Below are 22,585 nucleotides of genomic sequence, written 5' to 3' on the forward strand. Positions count from 1 at the left end.
TGGAATTAGAGAATACTATGAAAGGAAGTTCTCACCCGAGTGATGAAGTTGAAGGGTTGTCATTCCACACCTGAAGTCTCTGGTCACAGTCTGAAGTGAAGCATGCTGGGATGGCACTCATTGCATTGATTAGGTTGTGAATACTACAACTTTCTTAACCACTTATCTGTTGTTGGTCACCTGGGTTGCTTCCAGGTTTGGGCTTCTGAGGACACAAGTATACAGGCAAATTGTGCTCCTAGGACATAAATGCACAGAGACTTCTTCAAATGGGTAGGTTGTATTCCTGATCTTAATTCCTGTGCTATTTTAGTTTTATGATGAGTGTCCTCCCCAACCCCTCTGCCTGTATTGGAAAGTCTACCCATTATGTGATGGGCTTCACAGTCCAGATGCATTTGAGCTGTGAGCTGGTATGTGGTGACTCAGGGCTAGAAATACACTGTGTGTAGTGGACAAAGAAATGTTTTATCATCAGGGGGTTGGGGGGAGGAAGGAAGATGTGAGAACAGGAATCAGATGTTTCCCAGGAAAGCTGCTGAATTAAGCTGAAGGTCCCTTGCTGTCCCATTGCTACAGTCTTTCTCTTTGACCGTTGGGGTCCCTGTTGGAAAGAGAACCCCCAGAAGACTGGCTTTGCCACTCCTGAAAAAAAAACAACATGTCCAACAAAAGGCTTTTGTAAATGAACACAAACAAGGAGAAAACCCCATTGTCATGTGTAAAGAACTAAGCAAAGTGCCTACCCCACACTGGATGCTCAATTAAAGGTCTTTGACATCACTGGGAGTGCCTGGGGTAGGCCCTTGTGTTATCCTTACTCTAAGTACACACTCCAGCCCAGATCTGTTAACTGTTATTAGGTGCATGGTGATTTATAATTCATACTGCTTCCTATTGGATTAATATTTTTATACATATTTAATAACTTAATTTCTTCCCGTAAAGCTGCTTGCCCTAAAGTCTACTATTTTATCTGATCTGATTATAATATAGTTGCCCATCTCTCTTTTGATTATATTTGTGTAATATGTATTTTTATATCTATTTACGCTATTTTTTATTTTACATTTTCATTGTATCTATTTCATGTAATTACTGTTGTGAACTACTATAAACTTTGTTTTTATTTTTTAGGGGAGCACTGCTCAGCTCTGGCTGATGATGGTGCAGGGTGATTGAACCTGGGACTTTGAGCCTCAGGATTGAGTGTATCTTTGCATAACCACCATGCTATCCACTCCCACCCCAAACTTAATATCTTAAAACAACATAAATTGAACATCTCATAATTCTGAAAGACTGAAGTATTGACTTCAATTCTTGGCTCAGCCATGCTCACTCTGCTGACTCTTGGGGAGAATCCTTTCTTCCTCACCTCTCTTTCTAGTTTCTGGGTGAGGTTAGCAAACCTTGGAATTCCCTGGCTAGCAGCTGTATCCACCATTATCTACCTCTTTCAAGAAACTTATCTTCTACTCTGTCTCTGTATCTCTGTATCCAAATATCATTTTATTTTATTTTTATTTTTTGTGATTTTATCTATGTATTTATTTATAAAATGGAAGTAGTGACAAGACCATAAGATAAGAGGGGTACAGTTCCATATAATTCCCACCACCAGAACTTCATATCAAATCCCCTCTCTTGAAAGCTTTCCTACTCTTTGTCCTTCTGGGAGTATGGACCCAGGATCATTATGGGGTGTAGATGGTGGGAGGTCTGGCTTCTGTATTTCTTCCCCTCTGAACCTGGTCATTGACAAGTTGATTCATACTCCTAGCCTGTCATTCTCTTTCTCTAGTGGGATAGGGCTCTGGGGAGGTAGGGCTTGAGGACACATTGGTGGTGTCATCTGTCCAGCAAAGTCAGGTTGGCATCATGATAGTGTCTGGAACCTGGTGGCAATGATTTGGTGGGTTCCTGAAGTCATTCTAGTCCTACCTTGTTGCGGTCGCAGATGATCCTCCATGTATCTTTTTAAATAAGGGTAGTACCAATTTTAAAATATGCCAATATTCTATTTTCAAATAAAATCATATTCACAAAAGCACTCATACTCTGTGCTTCTCTGGATTCTAAAAGTTCAGCCTTTAGTTATTGAGGAGACAAAGGGTTTTTTCTTTCTCTTTTTTTTTTAAATTTATCTATAAAATGGAAACATTGACAAGATCATAGGATAAGAGGGGTACATTTCCACACATTGCCCCCTCCCCCCAGAGCTCCATATCCAATCCCCTCCCTTGATAGCTTTCTTATTCTTTATCCCTCTGGGAGTATAGACCCAGGGTCATTATGGGGGTGCAAAAGGTGGAAAGTCTGGCATCTGTAATTGCTTCCCCACAGAACAGGGGCATTGACAGGTAGATCCATACTCCCAGCCTGAGGAGGAGACAGAGTTTTAAGTCTGATTGTAGTTTATTTCTAGAAGGGTCTCTTTTCTCTTTCAAGCTCAGCTATGTATATAAAGAATTTTTTCTTTCATGACTGGGACTTCACTGCTCTGGGTCAGCTTTATATATATTCCATTTTCATCCATCTGAATCTATTTATCTGTATCTTGAGAAAAAAAGAGAGAGACCACTGTACTGTAGCTTTCTCCAGTGCAATGGGTTCTGTGCTCAAACTTGAACATGTGCGTGATAAAGCAAGTGCATTCTCTGGGTAAACTACTGGCTTGTTGGAAAAGTCATGACATATTTTACATAGTAAAACATAAGAAAATACATCTTGTCTTCTCAACTCAAAATTTTTCCTGTCTGTATTTAAAATATTTTAAAAGTGGACTGGATTGTGGTGTACCTAGTTGAACACATAGATTATGATGTTCAAATACCTTGGTTCAAGCCCTCATTCTCCACCCCCCCCACACACACACTATAGGGTGGAAGCTTCATGAACAGTGAAACAGGTCTGCAGGTGTCTCTCCCTCTCCCTCTCTACCTATCTTTCCCCTCCCAATTTTTCTCTATGTTTGTTGTGCTAGCTTCGCGGGTGGGAGAGAGAGACGACCAGGGACTCATGGCTGAGCTGGGAAGCATTATCTCTTTATTGATGAGCGGGGATGTGGTTCAACAATCTAATCTCTTCTAATCACAACACAATTCTCTCCTGCCTCTCTCCTGAGGCGGAAGAGTCAGGAACAAGGAAGTACAGTAAGATAGGGGGTGGGGAGAAGGGAAAAGCGTGAACCAGTAAGGATTATACCAATGTCCTGGAGGCAGGGGGGTACTTAGTTAACAGTGGTTATATAAATAGAATACATCGTAAGTAATACAGGCGAACCTAATGTGATGATCAAAACAGAAGGTCTTATAAGCAGGATTTAGAAGCATACCAACATATGTTAACAAATTTAAAAAAAGAATAAAAAAATGAAAGATATTTTATATAAGCTTTTCTTTACAGTTCTGGGTGTTTTACTGGAAAGATTTTTTTTGTCTTGTTGAAAAAAATGGTCATGAGTGGGTCTTCCATAGCTTTATTAGAATTTTTTTCACTTGTGGTACCATCTATTTCATTTAAACTTGACTATTTAGTGTTCTTGGATATAGTCATAAAGTTGGCAAAGGACCCGGTGGTGGTGCACATAGTTACATGCACACATTACAATGTGCATGGACCCATGTTCAAGCCCCTGGTCCCCACCTGCAGGAGGAAAGCTTCATAAGTGGTGAAGTAGGGCTTCAGGTGTCACTTTCTGTCTCAATTTCTCTCTGTCTCTATTCAAGAATAAATAAATAAATAAATAAATTTAAAAATTAAGTTGAGTCACATCAACAAAGCAAATATTATTGTCATCTAACTCCAGGTTTTTCTCTTACCCTGCAAAGCATCTGTCCACATGACACTAGTAGTCCTTCCTCATTCCTGCCTGAATCCTCTCAGCCTTTACCCACTTCCTATCCCCGAAGTTTTGATTGGTACATTTCAAATAAATGAAATCATCTATGGACTATCCTATCTTTGTTCACTTGGCATAATGTTTTCAGTGTTGTAGTCTCTATCACAATTTCCTTCTCTTCTATTATCAATGTTCCATCTTGTAATATGATACATCTTAACATGTAGGCATTAAATTACTTTATTGATGCTCCACTGAAAATGTGTGTGCAAGTTCTTATGTGGACATGGCTTTTCATTTCTCCTTCTGGTTTATGCTTTGATGTGTATATGTTGTAGCAAATTGAAGGACTCTTGGGGGAGCAAAGCAGGTTGTGGGGAGTGGGGGAATATTGAGAGAGAGTTAGAAACAGAGTATACAATGGTACAAGGACTTAAATTGGTGGTAGGAGTGGAATGCAGACACCTAGCATGAAGGGATAGAAAATTGTCTTTATCTGACAGTAACTGTTATGCAAATTGCAAATCCTTAATAAAATTATTTTGGAAAAAAATAGTGGAACACATGCCAGCTAAGCTTACTATTCTAAGGAACTGCTAAAATCTTTTTCAATGTAACACTGCCGTCATACATTTGTACTGGTGACACCCTATCACTAATGATTTTATTTTATTTTATTTTTCCTTTTTTATCAGAGATGCTCAGCTCTGGCTTATGGTGTTGCTGAATATTGAGCCTGGGGCCTCAGACATGAAAATCTTTTGCATAGTCATTATGTTATCTCCCCAGCCCTATTGTATCTATTTTATTATGCCAGCAAGGTTATCACTGGAGCATAATACCTGCACAATCAATCCACCACTTCTAGTGGCCTTTTTTTTCTTCTTCTTTTGATAGAAACAGAGAGAAATTGAGAAGGAAGGGAGAGACAGAGAAGGAGACAGAAAGAGAGACACCTGCAGTACACCCTGCAGGTAGAGACCATAGACCTGAACCTTGGTCTTTTTCCATGCTAATGTGTGTACCACTACCTGGACCTCTCTACTGGTTTTAAAACCCAGCACAGATGTTTTACTTTACAGAGGATGAGTGCTCGAAGACTTTGAACATGGCAGAGGTGATGCTATCAGCATGTTTCTGCTGATAGAAGACTAAACAACAGGGATTGGGCAGGAAGTGTAGGGGAAATTTTGACTTTTGACTATAACCCTGTTGGCCTGCAGGACAGATGTCATAGCTCCTGGGAGGGACAGAACAATGGCCATCCCTGAGATAGATGCTGTAATGTTCATGGGTTCAACCTTTGCTTTTTGATATTAATATTGCAGAAAATACATCCTTCACCTCTTTACACACTCTGCTGAACATAATCACCTCCAGTCCTATCCCCTATGTTCCAATGGTGCAAATTCCATATTTTTTGGTGGCAGACTAGTTTCTGTTGACTATATACACCATAATTTTTTATCCAGTCATCTTGTTATTGGACATTTTTGGCTGCCTCCATATTTTGACAGTTGTAAATAGAACATCTATGAACATAGAGGTGGGGACAGCCTTTCAGTGCCAGTACTGGGGAGACAGCATAATGGTTGTTAAGACTTTTCTGCCTGAGACTCTGAGGTCCAAGATTCAATTCCCCGCACCACCATAAGCCAGAGCTGAGAAGGTCTCTGGTCTTTCTATCTGTATCTTTCACATATATAACAAAATTATCATATCCATGTTTGTGGAATACAGATGCAGATGACTAAATCAAATGAATGTACAAAAACATTGGTAACCAGTTTCTTAGACTTTGTGAGAACTTTGTAAAACCGCTAAACCTCTAATAAAGAGTTCATAGAAAGAAAAGAAAATGCAATTCTGTTTTCAGAGAAGCAGGAAAGGGAACATAGAGCTTGTCCTGTTGTGATGGAGACCTTTCCTTAATTGTGTGACCAGAGCACATTGATTGGTCTTGAGCTTGCCTGAGAGGTTAAGATCCTCCAAGACCCTGCACTCTACCCACTGTGAACACTGGGGGAGCTTTTTCACATCTGGGATCCATGTCATGGCCAGAGCAGCAATGAGTACAGAGAGGAGGGCTGGGGGTGGGGTGGGAAGAGCTTTTGAAATGGTAAAGGAGGACAAGACCCAATAAATGTTTTCTAACTGAGAAATTAAACCTCTTAGAATTTAAAAATGACCCAGGAAACCCTTGATGCTGCAATGGAACCAAAGGCACAAAAGTGCCATCCTCTTGGGACCCTGCATTGGCTTCCAGGGCCTCCTACTCAGTCATCAGCATTATTGGGCTTTTCCTTTGTGGTTTATTCTCAAACATCTTGTATTTCCTATTGTTTTGTGATGAGATAAATAAATCTAATAGGTAAAAGACTCTGTCAGACTGCTGCACACTCTCAGTGCACGATAAGATCCATCTGTATGTCATTTTTTGTTTACACCTGTGGTTCGACCAGTCACTAGTTTGTATTTTTGCCACCAGGGTTATTGCTGGGGCTCAGAGGCTGCACATCTTTGCCATTCCTAGCGGCTTCCCCCTCCCATATATATATAGTGAGAGACATGAGAGAAGAGACATGGCAGCTACTCCTACCTTACAGGGTAACTGTACCCAGGTCTATTACATGGTAATGCATATTCTTCAGCAGGTGTGAGCCATCTCCAGGCCCCCAGCCCAGTCCCTGTCATCAGCTGTCCCCACCTGGACACCTGCTGCCTCCTGCACATGCAGCCTTGCTATGAGGCTCCATGGTGAGCAGGAAGCTAGTATGAAGAGAAAGCCATGTCTGCCCCATTTTTTTGGGGGGGTCCTCCTTGCTCCACATTTCTCCCACATTACCCAGACTCTTCCTTCTATAGACCACTACCACCACCACCCCACCCCCCAACTCTCCAAAGCAGAGACTTGGCTCTTAGGTGGATTCCAGGCATTAACCCGAGCACATTGTCACTTGACCTTTCTGTCAGTATAAACGTGTTCAGGGCAGAATCCTGGAGACCACTGAGGAAGCTGCCTTGTTCTATGATGAGTGATGTTAAAATTTCTACTGCTGCAATGCTACAACTGAACTTCATAACTGTTTTCTCCCTCTCTGTTTTCCAGGATTATCCAAGTCCCTGGGGCTTATTGAAGGTTATGGAGGGCGTGGCAAAGGGGGCCTTCCTGCTACCCTGTCCCCTGTGGAGGAAGAAAAAGCCAAGGGTCCCCATGAAAAGTATGGCTACAACTCCTACCTCAGTGAAAAAATCTCACTGGATCGCTCCATTCCAGATTATCGTCCCACCAAGTAAGTTCTGGTTTCATCACTCAGAGGTGCTTGTCTGACTCCATCATTTGTGTGTTTGGGTGGATCTGGGGCATTTTTTTTTAGTGATTTATAATCAGGGGGACCTTTTGTCTCACCATATTGACTCCCCAGTTAATCATTAAAAAATCTGATTTTCAGGGGCTAGACAGTGGTGCACCTGAGAGAGCACAGATGTTATCATGCTCAAGAACCTGGGTTCAAGCCCCAGATATCCACCTGCAGGCAGGAAGCTTTACAAGTGGTGACGCAGTGCTGCAAGTATCTCTTTCACTTCCTCTCTATTTCCCTCCCCTCTCAGTCTCTATGAAGCAGGTCTGCAGGGGAGTTGCTTCACAGGCAGCAAAGCAGGTGTGCAGGTATCTATCTTTCTCTCCCCTTCTCTGTCTTCCCTTCCTCTCTCCATTTCTCTCTGTCCTATCCAACATTGATGATGACATCAGTAACAATAATAACTACATTAAAGGCAACAAAAAGGAAATAAATAAATATTAAGAAAAATAAATTTCACAAAACTAATTGAGAATCAAATGGATCCTCAATACAGAGAATATTAGACGAGAAACAAAAGCTATGATAATGTCTTTTGCTTTATCCTCTTTCTTTCTTTCTTTCTTTCTTTCTTTCTTTCTTTCTTTCTTTTAATCATTGATAGAGTTTTACAGCTCTGGACTGTTTTCAGATAAAAAGAGTCCCAGAGGGCTGGGGAGTTAGTGTAATGGTTATACAAAAGGTTTTCATTCCTTAAGCTGTAAGGTGGTCTCTGGTTGGAATCTTAATGTTACCAAAAGCCAGAGCTGTACAGTGTTGTCATTGGTTAAAAACGAAAAGACCATGGAAATGGTTATGCAAATGGTTATGCAAATGTACTTTCATGCCTGAGGGAGACCCCAAAGTCCTAGGTTCAATCCTCCATATCACCATAAACCAGAGCTGAGTAGTGTTCCAGTCTCTCTCTCAGTCTCTCTCTCTCTTCCCCTCTCTTATTAAAGTAAGATATACTTAAAAAAGGAAGTCTTATGACTTCAAGGAGGAAAAAGAAGGAAAGATACCACAGCACCAACATTTTCTCCTGTGTGGTGAAGGCCTGATTCAAACTTGAGCTGTACGTGGCAGGTGAACTACCCAGTTGGACTGTTTTACAAGCCCTGGAGATGATGTCATTACCTAGAGACAGGGTCTAGTAAAATGCTATTGTCTTTTGAGTTTCTTTTCCATAAAAACTTGAGCATGCTTTTATCTCTTTTCCACTGAATTTTGTATCTTGAGCATTTTCCCGATCCATTAGTTATGATCATTATTTCTTTTTTTTAAAATTTTTTATTTAAGAAAGGATTAATGAACAAAAACATAAGGTAGGAGGGGTACAACTCCACACAATTCCCACCACCCAATCTCCATAATCCACCCCCTCCCATGATAGCTTTCCCATTCTCTAGCCCTCTGGGAGCATGGACCCAGGGTCGTTGAGGGTTGCAGAAGGTAGAAGGTCTGGCTTCTGTAATTGCTTCCCCGCTGAACATGGGCGTTGACTGGTCGGTCCATACTCCTAGTCTGCCTCTCTCTTTCCCTAGTAAGGTGTGTCTCTGGGGAAGCTGAGCTCCAGGACACATTGGTGGGGTCTTCAATGCAGGGAAGCCTGGCCATCATCCTGGTGTCATCTGGAACCTGGTGATTGAAAAGAGAGTTAACATACGAAGCCAAACAATTTGTTGAGCAATCATGGACCCAAAGCTTGGAATAGTGGAGAGGAAGTGTTAGGGAGGTACTCACTGCAAACTCTAGTGTACTTCTGCTTTCAGGTATATATTTTGCAGTAGTTTATGGATATGTGTACACATAAGCTCTCTCTCTCACAGAAACTGGTGTATATCTAGGTTATAGGACTTTGTTAGAAAGTGAACCACCTGAGATGAAATTAGAGTGTACTATAAAAGGAAAGGTCTCACCCGAGTAATGAAGCTGAAGGGTTGTCATTCCACATGTGAAGTCTCTGGACACAGTCTGAGGTGAAGCATGTTGAGGTGGCAATCTTGCGTTGGTTAGGTTGTGATTGGCGGATGCAATATTATTTGATATGGATTGGGAGAGGCATACGGGAAAGTGGGCCCTATCCAAGGGTTTCAGGACTGGGGGAAGTAGGGGCTCTATAGTGGAGATGTGAGGTTCCTGCTGTCTTAGGGTTCAAAAAGACAATCGATAGTTAATGTTATCATCACATTATTTGATAATTGGGTTAACTTTGAAAAGTCCTTTTGTTATGGTTTGCTGTACAGTATCCAGTATCTTGTATTTAGCTGTGCTATTGGATGCTTCTAATCTACTTGGTCTAGGCTTTTGAGAGAGTCCGCATATCAAATACACAGCCTATATATTAAAAGGATTCAGTTTGTGTTTTGAGAAACTTTGAGACATACAATTGATTTCCCCCTCTCATATTAATTAACTACTGATTTATATGTCTACATTTTGCTAGGAGTGTACATAAACTATTGTAGGGAACATCGGTCATTTTCAATTTTTCATTATTGTAAAGGTTTTGGTGAACATTTTCCCTCCCACATCTTTATGTGTATTGATTTGGTATTTATTTTCTTCTTAATTCACACAACTAAAGGTATAATCCTTTGAGTACACTGTTGGAGTATATTTTGAAGGCTCTTGATACATATTGTCACAGTTTGCTTCAGAAAGCTTATCATTTATTCTCCTGTTAGAATTCTACTAGACCTTTCCAGAACTGGAAATTATTGTTTAAAAAAGGGTGGAGGGGGAGGGGAGTATATATCATAATGGCTATGCAAGGAGACTTTCATGCCTGTGGCTCCAAAGTCTCAGGTTCAATCTTGCCTTAAGTCAGAGCTGAGCAGTGCTCTGGTAAATAAATAAATAAATAAATAAATCACTTTTCATAACTGACAGATGAGAAGATTTATCTTCGACTTATTTCAATTTTTAACTTTTGTTTGAGATTTGTACTTTTTAAAAATGATTTGTGTACATCTTGCTTGGTTCGTGAGAGATCATTCTTCTGTGCTGTCAGGTCCAAGAATCCTGTTTTCTCCTTGTAACAGGTTGGAGGGAGACTGGAAGAAGAATCAGTTGGGGGTGGTGGTGGTAGGACTCCCTATTTCCTAGGCAGGATTCTGCCTTGGCTTCTTCATTTGTTGTTAGATTTGTTGGGAATTTCCTCCTCCTACCCCCATTTATACTGTGCCCTTGATTTGAGTAGATTATTTCCTTTTTAAATGGATTTTGTACAAATCAACTAAGTATCCTGGTTACTGAGAGAAAGAGATTCAAGATAAAGAGAATTATCTTAAATGGATTTCAAATTGTAGCATTAGCTGAGGAACCTGTTAAATCTCTCTCTGCCTAATAAGCACACATTTATTCTGAGTCACTTGGAAAACACAGCACCCCTGTTGGAAGCTATTTTGTGTTCTTGGACTTCAGCTCTTGAAAACAGCTGGCTGTGTTGATTCCCTGGTGCTCCCTGATTAACCTTTCTGATTTGGACATTGGCAAATAAATAGAGTCACAGTTTTCAGGCCTGTGATGAGGAAAATGCTCCCATTGTGGAGCTTCTGGAAGTGGGTCTGTTGAAAAAGAATAAGTGAGCCCCTATCATGTGCCAGATTTTCCCACATTGGTGACAGAACATCAAAGAAGATAGAGTCCATGATTACTCATTTATTTCTTTTCTTTTTTTAAAGATTTTATTTATTTATTAGTGAGAAAGATAGGAGAAGGAAAGAACTGAAGGAAAGAACATCACTCTGGTACATGTGCTGCCAGGGATTGAACTCAGGACCTCATGCTTGAGAGTCTAGTGCCTTAGCCACTGCGCCACCTCCTGGACCTCCATTTATTTCTTTTCTCATATATATATATATATATATATATATATGTATATATTATATAATATATATTACTATTTTTGGAATATTCATGGTTTACAGTATAGCTATTGACACACAGGGTACAATTTCTCATCTTCCCATGATACTTGCCTGAAAAAGACTCTCACACCCACCCAATATAGGTCTATTTTCACCATTATGCTCCAGGACACATGGGTGGGGTCATCTGCCCAGTGAAATCTGTTTGGCATCATGGTAGCATCTGGAACCTGGTAGCTGAAAAAGAGTTAGCATATAGAGCCATACAAATTGCTGATTAATCATTAACCTAAAGGCTGGAATATTGCAGATGAAGATTTGGGGTCCTGCTTTGGAAATAGCTAGTAGGTCTATTTTAGATATATTCCAAAGGGCCCATGACTTTATTAGTTTTTGCCTGAGTCTGACATCTGATATGCAGATGGACCCAGATTATTGTCTGGGTAGATGATGTCATGGCTGGACTTTTAGATTCAAAGGTCCTGTCTGGAAATTGTATGATGAATGAAAACTAAGCAATTACACCCACATCTATAAATGTAAATATAAAGTTTCTAAATAGCTTGGGTGAAGAAAAAGTCCTCGGAGCTTTCAGAGAGAAAGCTTGAGTCAATTTTAGCTGATATTAGATTTCTCAGTGGCAACATTAATACCAGGCAACATAGAGAGAACAAACATTATCTGTTTTATAAAGATGTATCTGTTTATGAAAGACTCAGTGAAAGAGAGACACAACTCAGATCTGACATGTGTGGTTCTAGAGATGAAACCTAATGGCTCACCTCTTCCAGGCTCCACCACTGAACCACCTCCCTGGAGTCTGAATGGTTACATTTTTTACTTGATAGAACAAAGATGGGAAGGTGGGGAGGTAGAGAAGGAGAGAAAAAGAGAGACACCTGCAGCACTGCTTCACTTTGAATGGAACTTCACCTCTGCAAGGATTAGGAGTGGGAGTGGGGCTTGAACCTGGGTCCTTGCACATTATGTATTCACTCAACAAGGTACACCACCAAGTAGGATTATTTTCAGTTTAGAAGTCTGCAGTTCAAGCCTTTGGAGGGAGTCAAAACAAGCATTGAACAAACACATTGCCCTGATGTGCGGTCTTGACACTTTTACTTTCCTCAGATCATTTTCAGGACATTATTAAAAGATGTCCTCCTGCCAAAAAAAAAATAGTAGCAAAGAAGAGAAAGACAATAGGACTGGGGAGATAGAGGGCTCAAATGAAAGAGACTAAAAGCAGATGCCAGAAGGAGGAATAATATTCCAGGGCAACATTCTTTGGTGATGGCTGGGGAGCTGGCTGGAAGGTGCCTGGTGTCAGCACAAGGGCAACCAAATGGAGATTCAGGAGTTACTGCTCCAAGGTGGCAGAGGATGGAGGCATGATAGGGTGGGTGGGAGGAGAGTATTCTCATTACCTGGTGATTCTCTTGCTACATAAGGGTTAATTTTATTCTCTTTCAGAAAATTTGGGTCTTGGTTAATGATAGCCCCAGAAAAAAATATTTATGTAAAAGCAAAGCAATTATTGCAGAAAGAAAAATGGAAAGTGCATCCAGAAAACCATTGCTATTATATATATTCTGCCTTAGCTATGAACAGTCCCACAAATGTAACTTTTAATTAACCACAAATTATAGCTTAGCTATATTGAAAAGAGGAAGAAGCAAAAGACACATGTAAGGATCCTGGTTTGAGCCTCTGAACCCCATCTGCATGAGGGGTCTGCAGGTGTCTTTCTCTCCCCCTCTATCTCCCTCTCCCCTCTCAACTTATCTCTCTGTCCTATCCAGTAAAAATGAAAAATGGCCACCAGGAGCAGTGGAATTGGAGTGTAGGCACTGAGCTTCAGTGATAAACCTAGAGGCAAATAAATGTGTGTGTAAAGTGGAGGGGCTCTGAGAGTATGGATGGAGAAAGAACTGAGGACTGGGGAGACAGCATTACAATTCTGCAAATAACTGCATGTCTGAGGTTCCAGGTTCACTCTCCAGCACCACCTTAAGACAGAGCTGAGCAGTGCTCTGGGCTCTGTCTCTCTTTCTCTGTATCTTTATCTCTGTCTCTTTCATTAAGATAAATGAAAGAAATAGAGGCTGGGTGGTGGTACACCTGGTTGAGCACACACAAGTTACAATGTGCAAGGACCCGGGGGAAAGCTTTGCCAGTTGTGAAGCAGTGTTACAGGTGTCTTTCTTTCTCTCTCCCTCCCTGTCACCCTCTTCTCTCTCAATTTCTGGCTGTCTCTATCCAATAAATAAATAAAGATAATAAAAAGAAAAGTTTTAAAAATGTTTTTAAAAAGAAGGAAAGTGAAGGAGGAGAAGAAGAAGAAAGAAGGAAGGAAGGATGGATGGAAGGAAAGAAGGAAGGAAGGAAGGAAGAATGAATGAATGAAAGAAAAAGAAAGAAAAGAAAGAAAAAAGCAAGCAAGGAAGGAATAAAGAGAGAGAGAAAGAATTAGAGCACTTTGTGGAATGACACAATCACAGGGGCATTGTCAGATTAGATCATTCTGGCAAGCTCTATGGGAGGCGAATTAGAAAAATGGATTTGAGATGAATTTGAGAGATGGCATGCTGGCCAGCCATGGCTAACAGAGGCACTATTATAAATTGTACCCCACAGCAAAAGTGACTGAATTAACCTTTGTTAATTGCACATTAATCCTTGCCATCAAATGCTGGCAAGGGCTTATCCTGTTCAAGCTGCTTCTCTGATGCTAGAGCCCTGGGAATGTGTGGGCAGACAGCTGTAAGGACCAGAGTAGGTCCTTTCTTCCCTCCTTCAAGTTCAGAAGAAGTTGCCTCCAAACCGCTCTCCCATGATTAGCAGATTTATATGGGGTAATAATCCCAGGACAGCTTTATCTATAACTTCAAGTTGCTTTAATTCACTTTGTTTTATTATTATGCATCTCTTGAGAAAATTCTTTTTAAAAATATTTTTATTTGCATTTCTCTGATAATAAGCGACCTGGAGCAATTTTTCATGTGTTTGTTAGCCTTTTGGATCTCTTCTATAGTGAATGTTCTGTTCATATTCTCTTCCCATTTTTGGATGGGGTCATTTGCTCTTTTGTTGCTAAGTTTGCTGAGCTCTTTGTATATTTTGGTGATTAGTCTCTTGTCTGATGTTTGGCTTGTGAAGATCTTCTCCCATTCTGTAAAGAGTCTCCTTGTTTGTGTGATAGTTTCTTTGGATGTGCAAAAGCTTTTCAATTTGATTTAGTCCCATTGATTTGTTTCTGCTTTAGTCTCACAAGGCTAGACATGGACCTTCCATATAATCCAGTAATTCCTCTCCTAGGGATATACCCCAAGGACTCCATAACACCCAACCAAAAATATATGTGTACACCTATGCTCATAGCAGCACAATTCATAATAGATAAAACCTGGAAACAACCCAGGGGTCCAACAACAGATGAGTGGCTGAGAAAGCTGTGGTATATACACACAACGGAATACTATACAGCTATTACGAACAATGAACTCACCTTCTCTGACCCATCTTGGATGAAGCTAGAAGGAATTATGTTAAGTGAGCTAAGTCAGAAAGATAAAGATGAGTATGGGATGATCCCACTCATAAATAGAAGTTGAGAAAGAATAACAGAAAGGAAAACTAAAAGCAGGATTTGACTGAATCTGGAGTAGGGCACCAAAGTAAAAACCCTGGCATGAGGGTGAGGGTGAGGGTGGATGTTTGGCTTCCAGGGGCAGTGGGGGTGGGGGTGGGGGTGGTGGGGTGAGTGGGTGGTATGGGACATAGTCTTTTGGTGGTGGGAATGGTGTTTATGTACACTCCTATTCATTTGTAGTTATATAAATCACTAATTAATATGAGAGGGGAAAATTGATTATATGTCTCAAATTTTTAAAGCACAGATTGAGTATTTTTAATATATAGGCTGCATCTTTGATATGTTGACTCTCTTAAAAGCCTAGACCAGGGAGAACAGGAGCAACTGGTGGCACAGCTATATACAAATAATGTCAAAGGACATAAATTATGGTGATGTTGTGTATGATACAGCAAATCCTAACGGGGATTTTTCAAAGTTAACCCAATTGCCAAATAATGCGATTATAGCAATAACTATTGTCTTCTTAACCCTAAGACATCAGGAACCTCCCACTCCCTCTAGAGATCCTGTATTTCCCCCAGTCCTGGAACCTCTAGGGTGGGGCTCACTTTCCTGCATGCTTCTCTCAATTCATACCAAATAATATTGCATCCACCTATCCCAACCTAATCAACTCAACAAGTACCACCTCAGCATGCTTCGCTTCAGACTGTATCCAGAGAAGTCAGGCATGGAATGTCACACCTTCAGCCTCATTACTTGAGTGAGACCTTTCCTTTCATAGGATTCTCTAATTCCATTCCAAGCGGTTCACTTCCTAACAAAGTCCCAAAACCTAGATATAGACCAGGTCCTGTGAGATAGAGCATATGTTCACATGTATCCATAAATTAGGGAAAAAATATATACCTGAAAGCAAAAGTACACAATAGTCTTCAGTGAGTCAGTATAAAGTTCATAATGAAATAGTATCTAATTAGACTTAGATACACTCCTCAACTATTACCTATTACATTTCTCTCACCAAAGCTAACCATATCAAAGCAAGGACTGCAAAACCTGAATAAGGACAAGAAACTGGCATACTTTAATGATGACTCTTTAGTCACGATCAGGCCACCCCATCAGTTCGGGCCCTGTATGGGGAGTCCTGAGATTCCCAAACCGTCATGATGGGCCTAGACCACAAATAAATGCCTCTATCCATTGTTACTGGTCATCTCTGTCAGGAACAACAAAATAGACCCCCCTATAGGACCTTGCACTCAACGTGGATCAACAATGGTAGAGAATGTTCCATCCTCTGAAGGGAGGATGGACAACATACTCTATACTATATCTGGGGAAGATGGGTCAATATTGGGGCAGCTTGGAATGTTCCTACTCATGACCATAGAATGTGAGCTCAGATCTAGAGGGATGCAGAGGTCACATAGACTCCTAACCTGAATATGGGCCCCAGGCAAAATTAAAATCAGTGGGGTTTACAGTCAACAATATTTATACCCCTTTCCCATATTAGGGAGCTACTCTCTTTTCTGTAGAGCTTTCTGTTCCTTTTCCAGCCATGACATCATCTCCCCAGACAATAACTTGGATTCACCTGCATATCAGATTTTAGGTTCAGGAAAAAAAAAAAAAACTAGTATAGCAACAGGCCCTTTGGAATATAACTAAAATAGTCCTACTAACTATCTACAAAATGGAGGACCCCCCCAACTCTTCATCTGCACTATTCCAGCCTTTAAGTTCATGATTGGTCAAGAGTTTATTTGGCTTTGTATGTTAACTCTGTATTCAGCCACCAGGTTCCAGATGCTAGCATGATGCCTACCAGACTTTCCCGGACAGACAACCCCACCAATGTGTCCTGGAGCTCCACTTCCCCAGAGCCCCACCCTACTAGGGAAAGAGAGACAGGCTGACAATATGGATCGACCTGTCAACACCCATGTTCAGTGGGGAAGCAATTAAAGAAGCCAGACCTTCTACCTTCTGCATCCCACAATGACTTTGGGTCAATACTCCCAGAGGGTTAAAGAATAGGAAAGCTATCAAGGGATGGGATGGGATAGGGAGCTGGCAGGGGGGCAGTGTGTGGAAGTGTTCCCCTCTTATCCTATGGTTTTGTCAATGCGATATATATATATATATATATATATATATATATATATATATATATATATTGTTTGTTTTATTTGAGAGAGAGACAGAGATAGACCAGAGCTCTGCTCATCTTTGGCTTATGGTGATGCTGGGGATTGAAGTTGGGACTTTGGAGTCTCACACATTTAAGTCTTTTTGCATAACCATTATGATATCTCCCCACTCACTGGAAAATTGTTTCTCTTGTAGATTTGAATGGGTGGAGTGAAAAGAGACTGGTGGAAATCAGGGTGTGACAAGGAGAGGGGGCGGAGCAAAAAGAGAGTATGAACCAGCAGGATTAAACCAATGCCCTAGAGGCAGGGCGGTGCTTAGTTTTATGTAAATAGACCACAGCAATTAAGCAGGGGGAACTGGTGTACTGCCCAACATCTCCCCCTTTCTTTTTAACTAATGGCCACAGTATCAGGAGTGTGGGGTGAACAGAAACCTATATTGTACAGGCATTTTCAAAAGAACTGGCACAAGATACGGAGGAACAAGTAGGAGAGTAGCAAGAACCAGTGTGATGCCATGGGGAGTCCTGAGGGGGGCGTTTCCTACCTCAAAGGGCAGTGCCTAGCAGGCAAAAGGGCATTTCTTGCCTCTGGGGGCATCTATTGCCTCAAAGGGTGTTTCCTGCTTCTGTGGGCATCTCTTGCCTCTGGGGGCGTTTCATGCCTCAAAGGGCGTTTCCTGCCTCTGTGGTCATGACCTAGTAAGGAGGGGGGGGTTCCTGATTCTGGAGACAAAGCCTGCAGGTGAGGGGGCATGGCCTATAAAGTACCAAGGCTCTGGCTGCAAAGTCCATGCACTGCTGCGGTCAGTCTTTGAGAAACCCAGCAGCATAAAGGGAAACTGCTGTAAAGTTGTGTAAAGTGTTTAAGAGGTGTACCAGTAAGTCCTATAGAAGTGTCATTCCAAAGCAGATGACCACAGAAGAAATGCCAGGGGATGAAATGCTGCACATCTGTCTCGATGGGGAAGGTCAGCCACCGGAATTCCGCTTTTCTTTAGAGAGTGAGCTTTGGGGTCTGTGAATCAGTTTCTTCAGGTCGTGCAAGGTCATATCATTGGTTTCAGGGGGGGCTGCTGTAGTTGTGCCATCTTGTGGGTGATGTCAGAGAACAGGGGTCCAAATGAATTTCCAGGGATTTCATTAGAGCAGATGCTTTTTCATGTGAAGACTTGACAGCTGTAATTCACTTACTTGTCAAACAAAACTTGTAGCAGATTAGAAGTTTACTATAATTGATAACTCCATTGTAATTGGAAGTCCTTTCTATTATGATTTTAAGGTTGTTTAAACAGTTTAAACTCAATAAAATGTGCAAAGGTAAACAGAAGAACCATGGTTAGAAGCCTCAGGCATGAGAATCATTAACATAACCGTTGCTTTATCTACTCCGCCGATAACTCATATAGTTTTCAGGATTAAATGTTTCAGATTTATACCAAGATGTAAAAAAAAAAAAATCAAAAGAAGAAAAAAACAATTTTTTGGATTGTTTCTGGATGTCTCTAAAAATCATGGCTGTGTCCAGCATTTTTTAAGTCAATTAGATTTCAGAATACTCAGCAAAATGGGTCATACAAAAATTCAATCATTCAAATCACTTTCTTATGAAATGCAACTGAAAATATTCGGAGAGAACACTGAGGGGGGAATCGAGATAAAAGCAGTAGGCAGTTTTTGCTTCTTTCACCTTGAACCAGATTATCCAAATCTCACCATGTAGCATCATGAGTCCCTGGAGGGTATCCTAGTCCAAAAAGAATTTAGGTGCTTCTTACAGTTCCTGCTGGATTGCTGCAGGCACCCATTTTTAAAAACGTCTTCCCATTGAAGAAATAATCAAATCAGGAGGGTAGAACTAACCATGTGTCTCCATTATTGGGGACTGCTAGGGTACTAGAGAATGCTCTTCAAGTTAGAGTAGTCCTTCTCCACAGGAAACATGGAAGAAGAAGTCCAGAAAGTCCCAGGGGAAATCTCCATGCATCTTCCAAGCTCTATGATCACGGTCATAAGAATCCAAAGTGTGGCCCGGAGCAAAATGTAGTCCTTCTCCTCGGGAAACATGGGAGAGGGAATACAGAAAGTCTAAGGAGAAATCTCTGTGCATCTTCCAAGCTCTATGATCACAGTCATAAGGAACCAGAGTTCCTGGTCAGGGAACCAAAGTGTGGCCCAGAGCAAAATGTTCCAGAGACATAGAAACTGTCTCATGAAGAAGGAGTAGAGGCTTTGGGAAACCTCTTTATAAGTAGAAGGGCAGCCCATAGTGGATAGGTAGCCAAGTTTACTTATCTGGGGGATGGGCAGGTTAGGTCCCACATTGGTTGGGCGCCATATGCCAGTCCCTGTTCGGGCACCATTATGCCTTGCTAGCTTCACAGGTGGGAGAGAGAGACAACCAGGGACTCATGGCTGAGTGGTACACAGTTCAGTCTTTATTCCTGTGGAATGCAGCGTGATCTAAGCTATCTCTAATCACAATCCTATCCTTATATATACTCTCGCCAAGTAGGGTGGAAACAGGATGTGACATAGACAGGGTGGAGTGAAAAGAGACTGGTGGAAATCAGGGTGTGACAAGGAGAGGGGGTGGAGCAAAAAGAGAGTATGAACTAGTGGGATTAAACCAATGTCCTGGAGGCAGGATGGTGCTTAGTTTTATGTAAATAGACCACAGCAATTAAGCAGGGGGAACTGGCTTACTGGCTTACTGCCCAACAAGTTTGTTGTGCAGGCACCAAGTCCCAGTGATAACCCTAGTGTCAAAACACACACACACATACACACACACACACACACACACACACACACACACACACACTCACACACACACTCACACTCTTCACTTGTCCAGAGGGAAAAGGGTACATATTTTGATTATTTAAGAGAATTAAGTAAGGATGTGAAAGACAATGACACGATGGTTTTGTGCATATTTGGAATAAAGAGAATTGAAACTAATGAACCTGCAAAAAAAAAAAAAAAGTAGTCAAGCTGTGTTTTAAGACTTTATGTAAGGTCTGGCAAAATAGCTCATTTGGATAGTGTGCTGCTCTGTATGACCCAGGTTCAAGCCTAGCCCCACCTCATGGAAGGAAGCTTTGGTGCTATGGTCTCTTTCATTCTTTTTGCCTCTTTGCTTCTATCTAAAACAAACAACAACAACAAACTCTTTTAGAAATATAGTTGCTGGGGATGTAGGAAATAGGAGAGGCATAGAACTTTGGTGTAATCTTACAATCTTGTAAACCATATTAAACCACTCACACTTAATTTTAACTTAGCTTTGCTGTCAGAGTTATTCCTTCCTTTCTAAAAGAGGAGGGGGGAGAGAACACAAAGACACATGCAACTCTGCCACTTTGGAAACTTCCTGAATCTTCCAGATTGGGGCTGGGGGCTTGAACCCAGGTGCTCACACAGGGTAACACAAGGTAACATGTACTCTACTGGGTGTGCCACCACCTGATCCCTTCATGAGTACTTTATTTATTTGTTCATTCCCTTTTGTTGCCCTTGTTTTCTTGAGTAGTTATTATTGTTGTTGTTATTGATGTCGTTGCTGTTGGATATGACAGAGAGCAGTGGAGAGAGGAGGGGAAGACAGAGCAGGAGAAAATATTAGACACCTGCAGAGCTGCTTCACCACCTGTGAAGCGACTCCCCTTCAGGTAGGGAGCCAGGAGCTCGAACCCGGATCCTTACGTCAGTTCTTGTGCTTCACACCTGTTGTCAGTGTTCAGGGCGCCAGTATGCCAGGCTAGCTTCGCAGTGGTAGACAGATGATCAGGGACACAAGGCTGAGCGGAGAAGCTGTATTTCTTTATTCACGAGCCAACTATTCCAAAAACTAATCTAATCTAATCACCACACAATTTTGTCCTCCATCTTTCTCCTCTGGCGGCAGCGTTAGGAACCCAGAAAGTATGTAGGATAGGGGGCGGGGAGAAGGAAAAACTGCGAAACTAGCAAGGGCTAAACCAAATCTCCTGGAGGCAGGGGGAGTGAGACCAAACCAATGTAACAGAATAACCATGTAAATAGACCACAACGTCAAGCAATGTAACAGAAGGGATCCCAGAAGCAGAACTAGAAGCATACCAACACACACCATGTGCGCTTAACCCTCTGGCTACTGCCCAACTCCCTACTTTTTTTTTAAAGACCCACCTCACACTTTTGCTCCCCCTTGAATAGGGTTACTGCAGTTGGGCTTACAGTTGTTGAAATCAGTTCTCTGACTATAGAGATCTCTCACAGTTTGGTTTCTCAGATGGAGCAAAAGGTCAAGGATTGTATGTTAGACTTTTCCTTTTAATGGGCATAGACACAGAGGGGCAGCTGGCCCAGAAATACCTGCTGGTTGAAGTAATAAATTGGTGCATGCTTGGGAGTGTCTTAGAAGCACTCCATTCCATAATTATTCCCTTTTATCGACTGCCTTTTATGCTTTTGTCACTGTGCTGCATGCTTTATTTATCTGGCTTAAATTTAACAGCTCTCTAAAGAAGCTGTTCACCATCTCTGTTTTATAAATTAGGAAGGAGGGCTTGGAGAGGGCAAGCAACTTAGTTGAGATCACACAGCTAGTAACTTCTGGAACCCAGAGACAGATCCAGCTGTGAGCATGTCTGCAAGGCCTCTGTATTCCCTGCATTCCACCCCTCTGTCCTGCCTGCCTCTATGGAGCTACCTTGGTCCTTGGAGCTTGCCCATGGGGGTGGAGTTGAACCTTCTCCACTCTAACATCACCAGATAGAAAAGAAACTCTTCTTTTATTAGGGCATGGGATGTTTAATATTTAATGGTGTATAGTACAGTTATTGACACATGGGTACAGTTTCTCATTTCTCCATGGAAGGTGTCTGCAAAGTACTCTTACCCCTATCTTAGGCCCCTTTTCCACCATCATGCACCAGGAACCCAAATTTTCCCACCCCCACCTCCAAACTAGTTCAACTTTTATTTTGTGTTTTACCTGCCTGTCCTTTTTTTTTTTTTTTAGAGAGAGAGTTTTATTTTAAAAATTATTAATTTATTAGAGAAATCAAGAGGGAAGGGGGAGATAGGGAGGGAGAAAGAGACACCCACAGAACTGCTTCACCACTCAAAAAACTTTACCCTTGTAGGTGGAGACTGGGGGATTAGACCTGGGTCCATGTGCATTGTAACATGTGCACTGAACTGGAGGTGCCTGCCCCCCCATTCTACCTTCTTGAGATCCACCTATGAATGAGATCATGCCACATTCATTTTCTTTTTGGCTTATTTCACTTAACATGACTACTTCAAGTTCCATCCAAGATGAGGTGAAGGGGATGACTTCTTAATTCTTAACAGCTGAGTATTATTTCATTGTGTGTGTGTATGCAAAATACTTTCATTTTTAAAAACTTTTTTATTAGTGATTTAATAATGAGTAACAAGGTTGTAAGCCAACAGAGGTACAATTCCATACAGTTCCCACCACCAGAGTTCTGTGTCCTGTCCCCTCTATTGGAAGCTTCCCTTTTCTTTATCCCACTGGGAGTATGGGCCAAAATTCTTTTTTTTTTCTTAGTGATTTAATAATGATCAATAAGATTGTGGGATTAGTCGGGTGGTAGCGCAGCAGGTTAAGCGCGGGTGGCACAAAGTGCAAGACTGGCATAAGAATTCCAATTCGAGCCCCTGGCCTGCCACCTGTACTGCAGGGAAGTCGCTTCACAGGTGGTGAGGCAGGTCTTCAGGTGTCTATCTTTCTCTCCCCCTCTCTATCTTCCCCTC

The 22,585-nt window shown here is 41.5% G+C and overlaps 1 protein-coding gene across 2 annotated transcripts in view; it reads left to right on the forward strand.

The window, feature by feature from the left end:
• The window catches only part of GALNT17 (polypeptide N-acetylgalactosaminyltransferase 17), a 518,762-nt gene that overhangs the window by 197,515 nt on the left and 298,662 nt on the right, over positions 1–22,585 (forward strand). For both annotated transcript variants that reach the window (XM_060173552.1, XM_007523650.3), the window contains exon 2: positions 6,954–7,137. In XM_060173552.1, coding sequence (XP_060029535.1) covers positions 6,954–7,137 — 184 coding nt within the window. The remainder of the gene's footprint in view (positions 1–6,953; positions 7,138–22,585) is intronic.

The sequence above is a fragment of the Erinaceus europaeus genome, chromosome 15 (genome assembly GCF_950295315.1).
Source record: "Erinaceus europaeus chromosome 15, mEriEur2.1, whole genome shotgun sequence".
Taxonomy (NCBI): Eukaryota; Metazoa; Chordata; class Mammalia; order Eulipotyphla; family Erinaceidae; genus Erinaceus; species Erinaceus europaeus.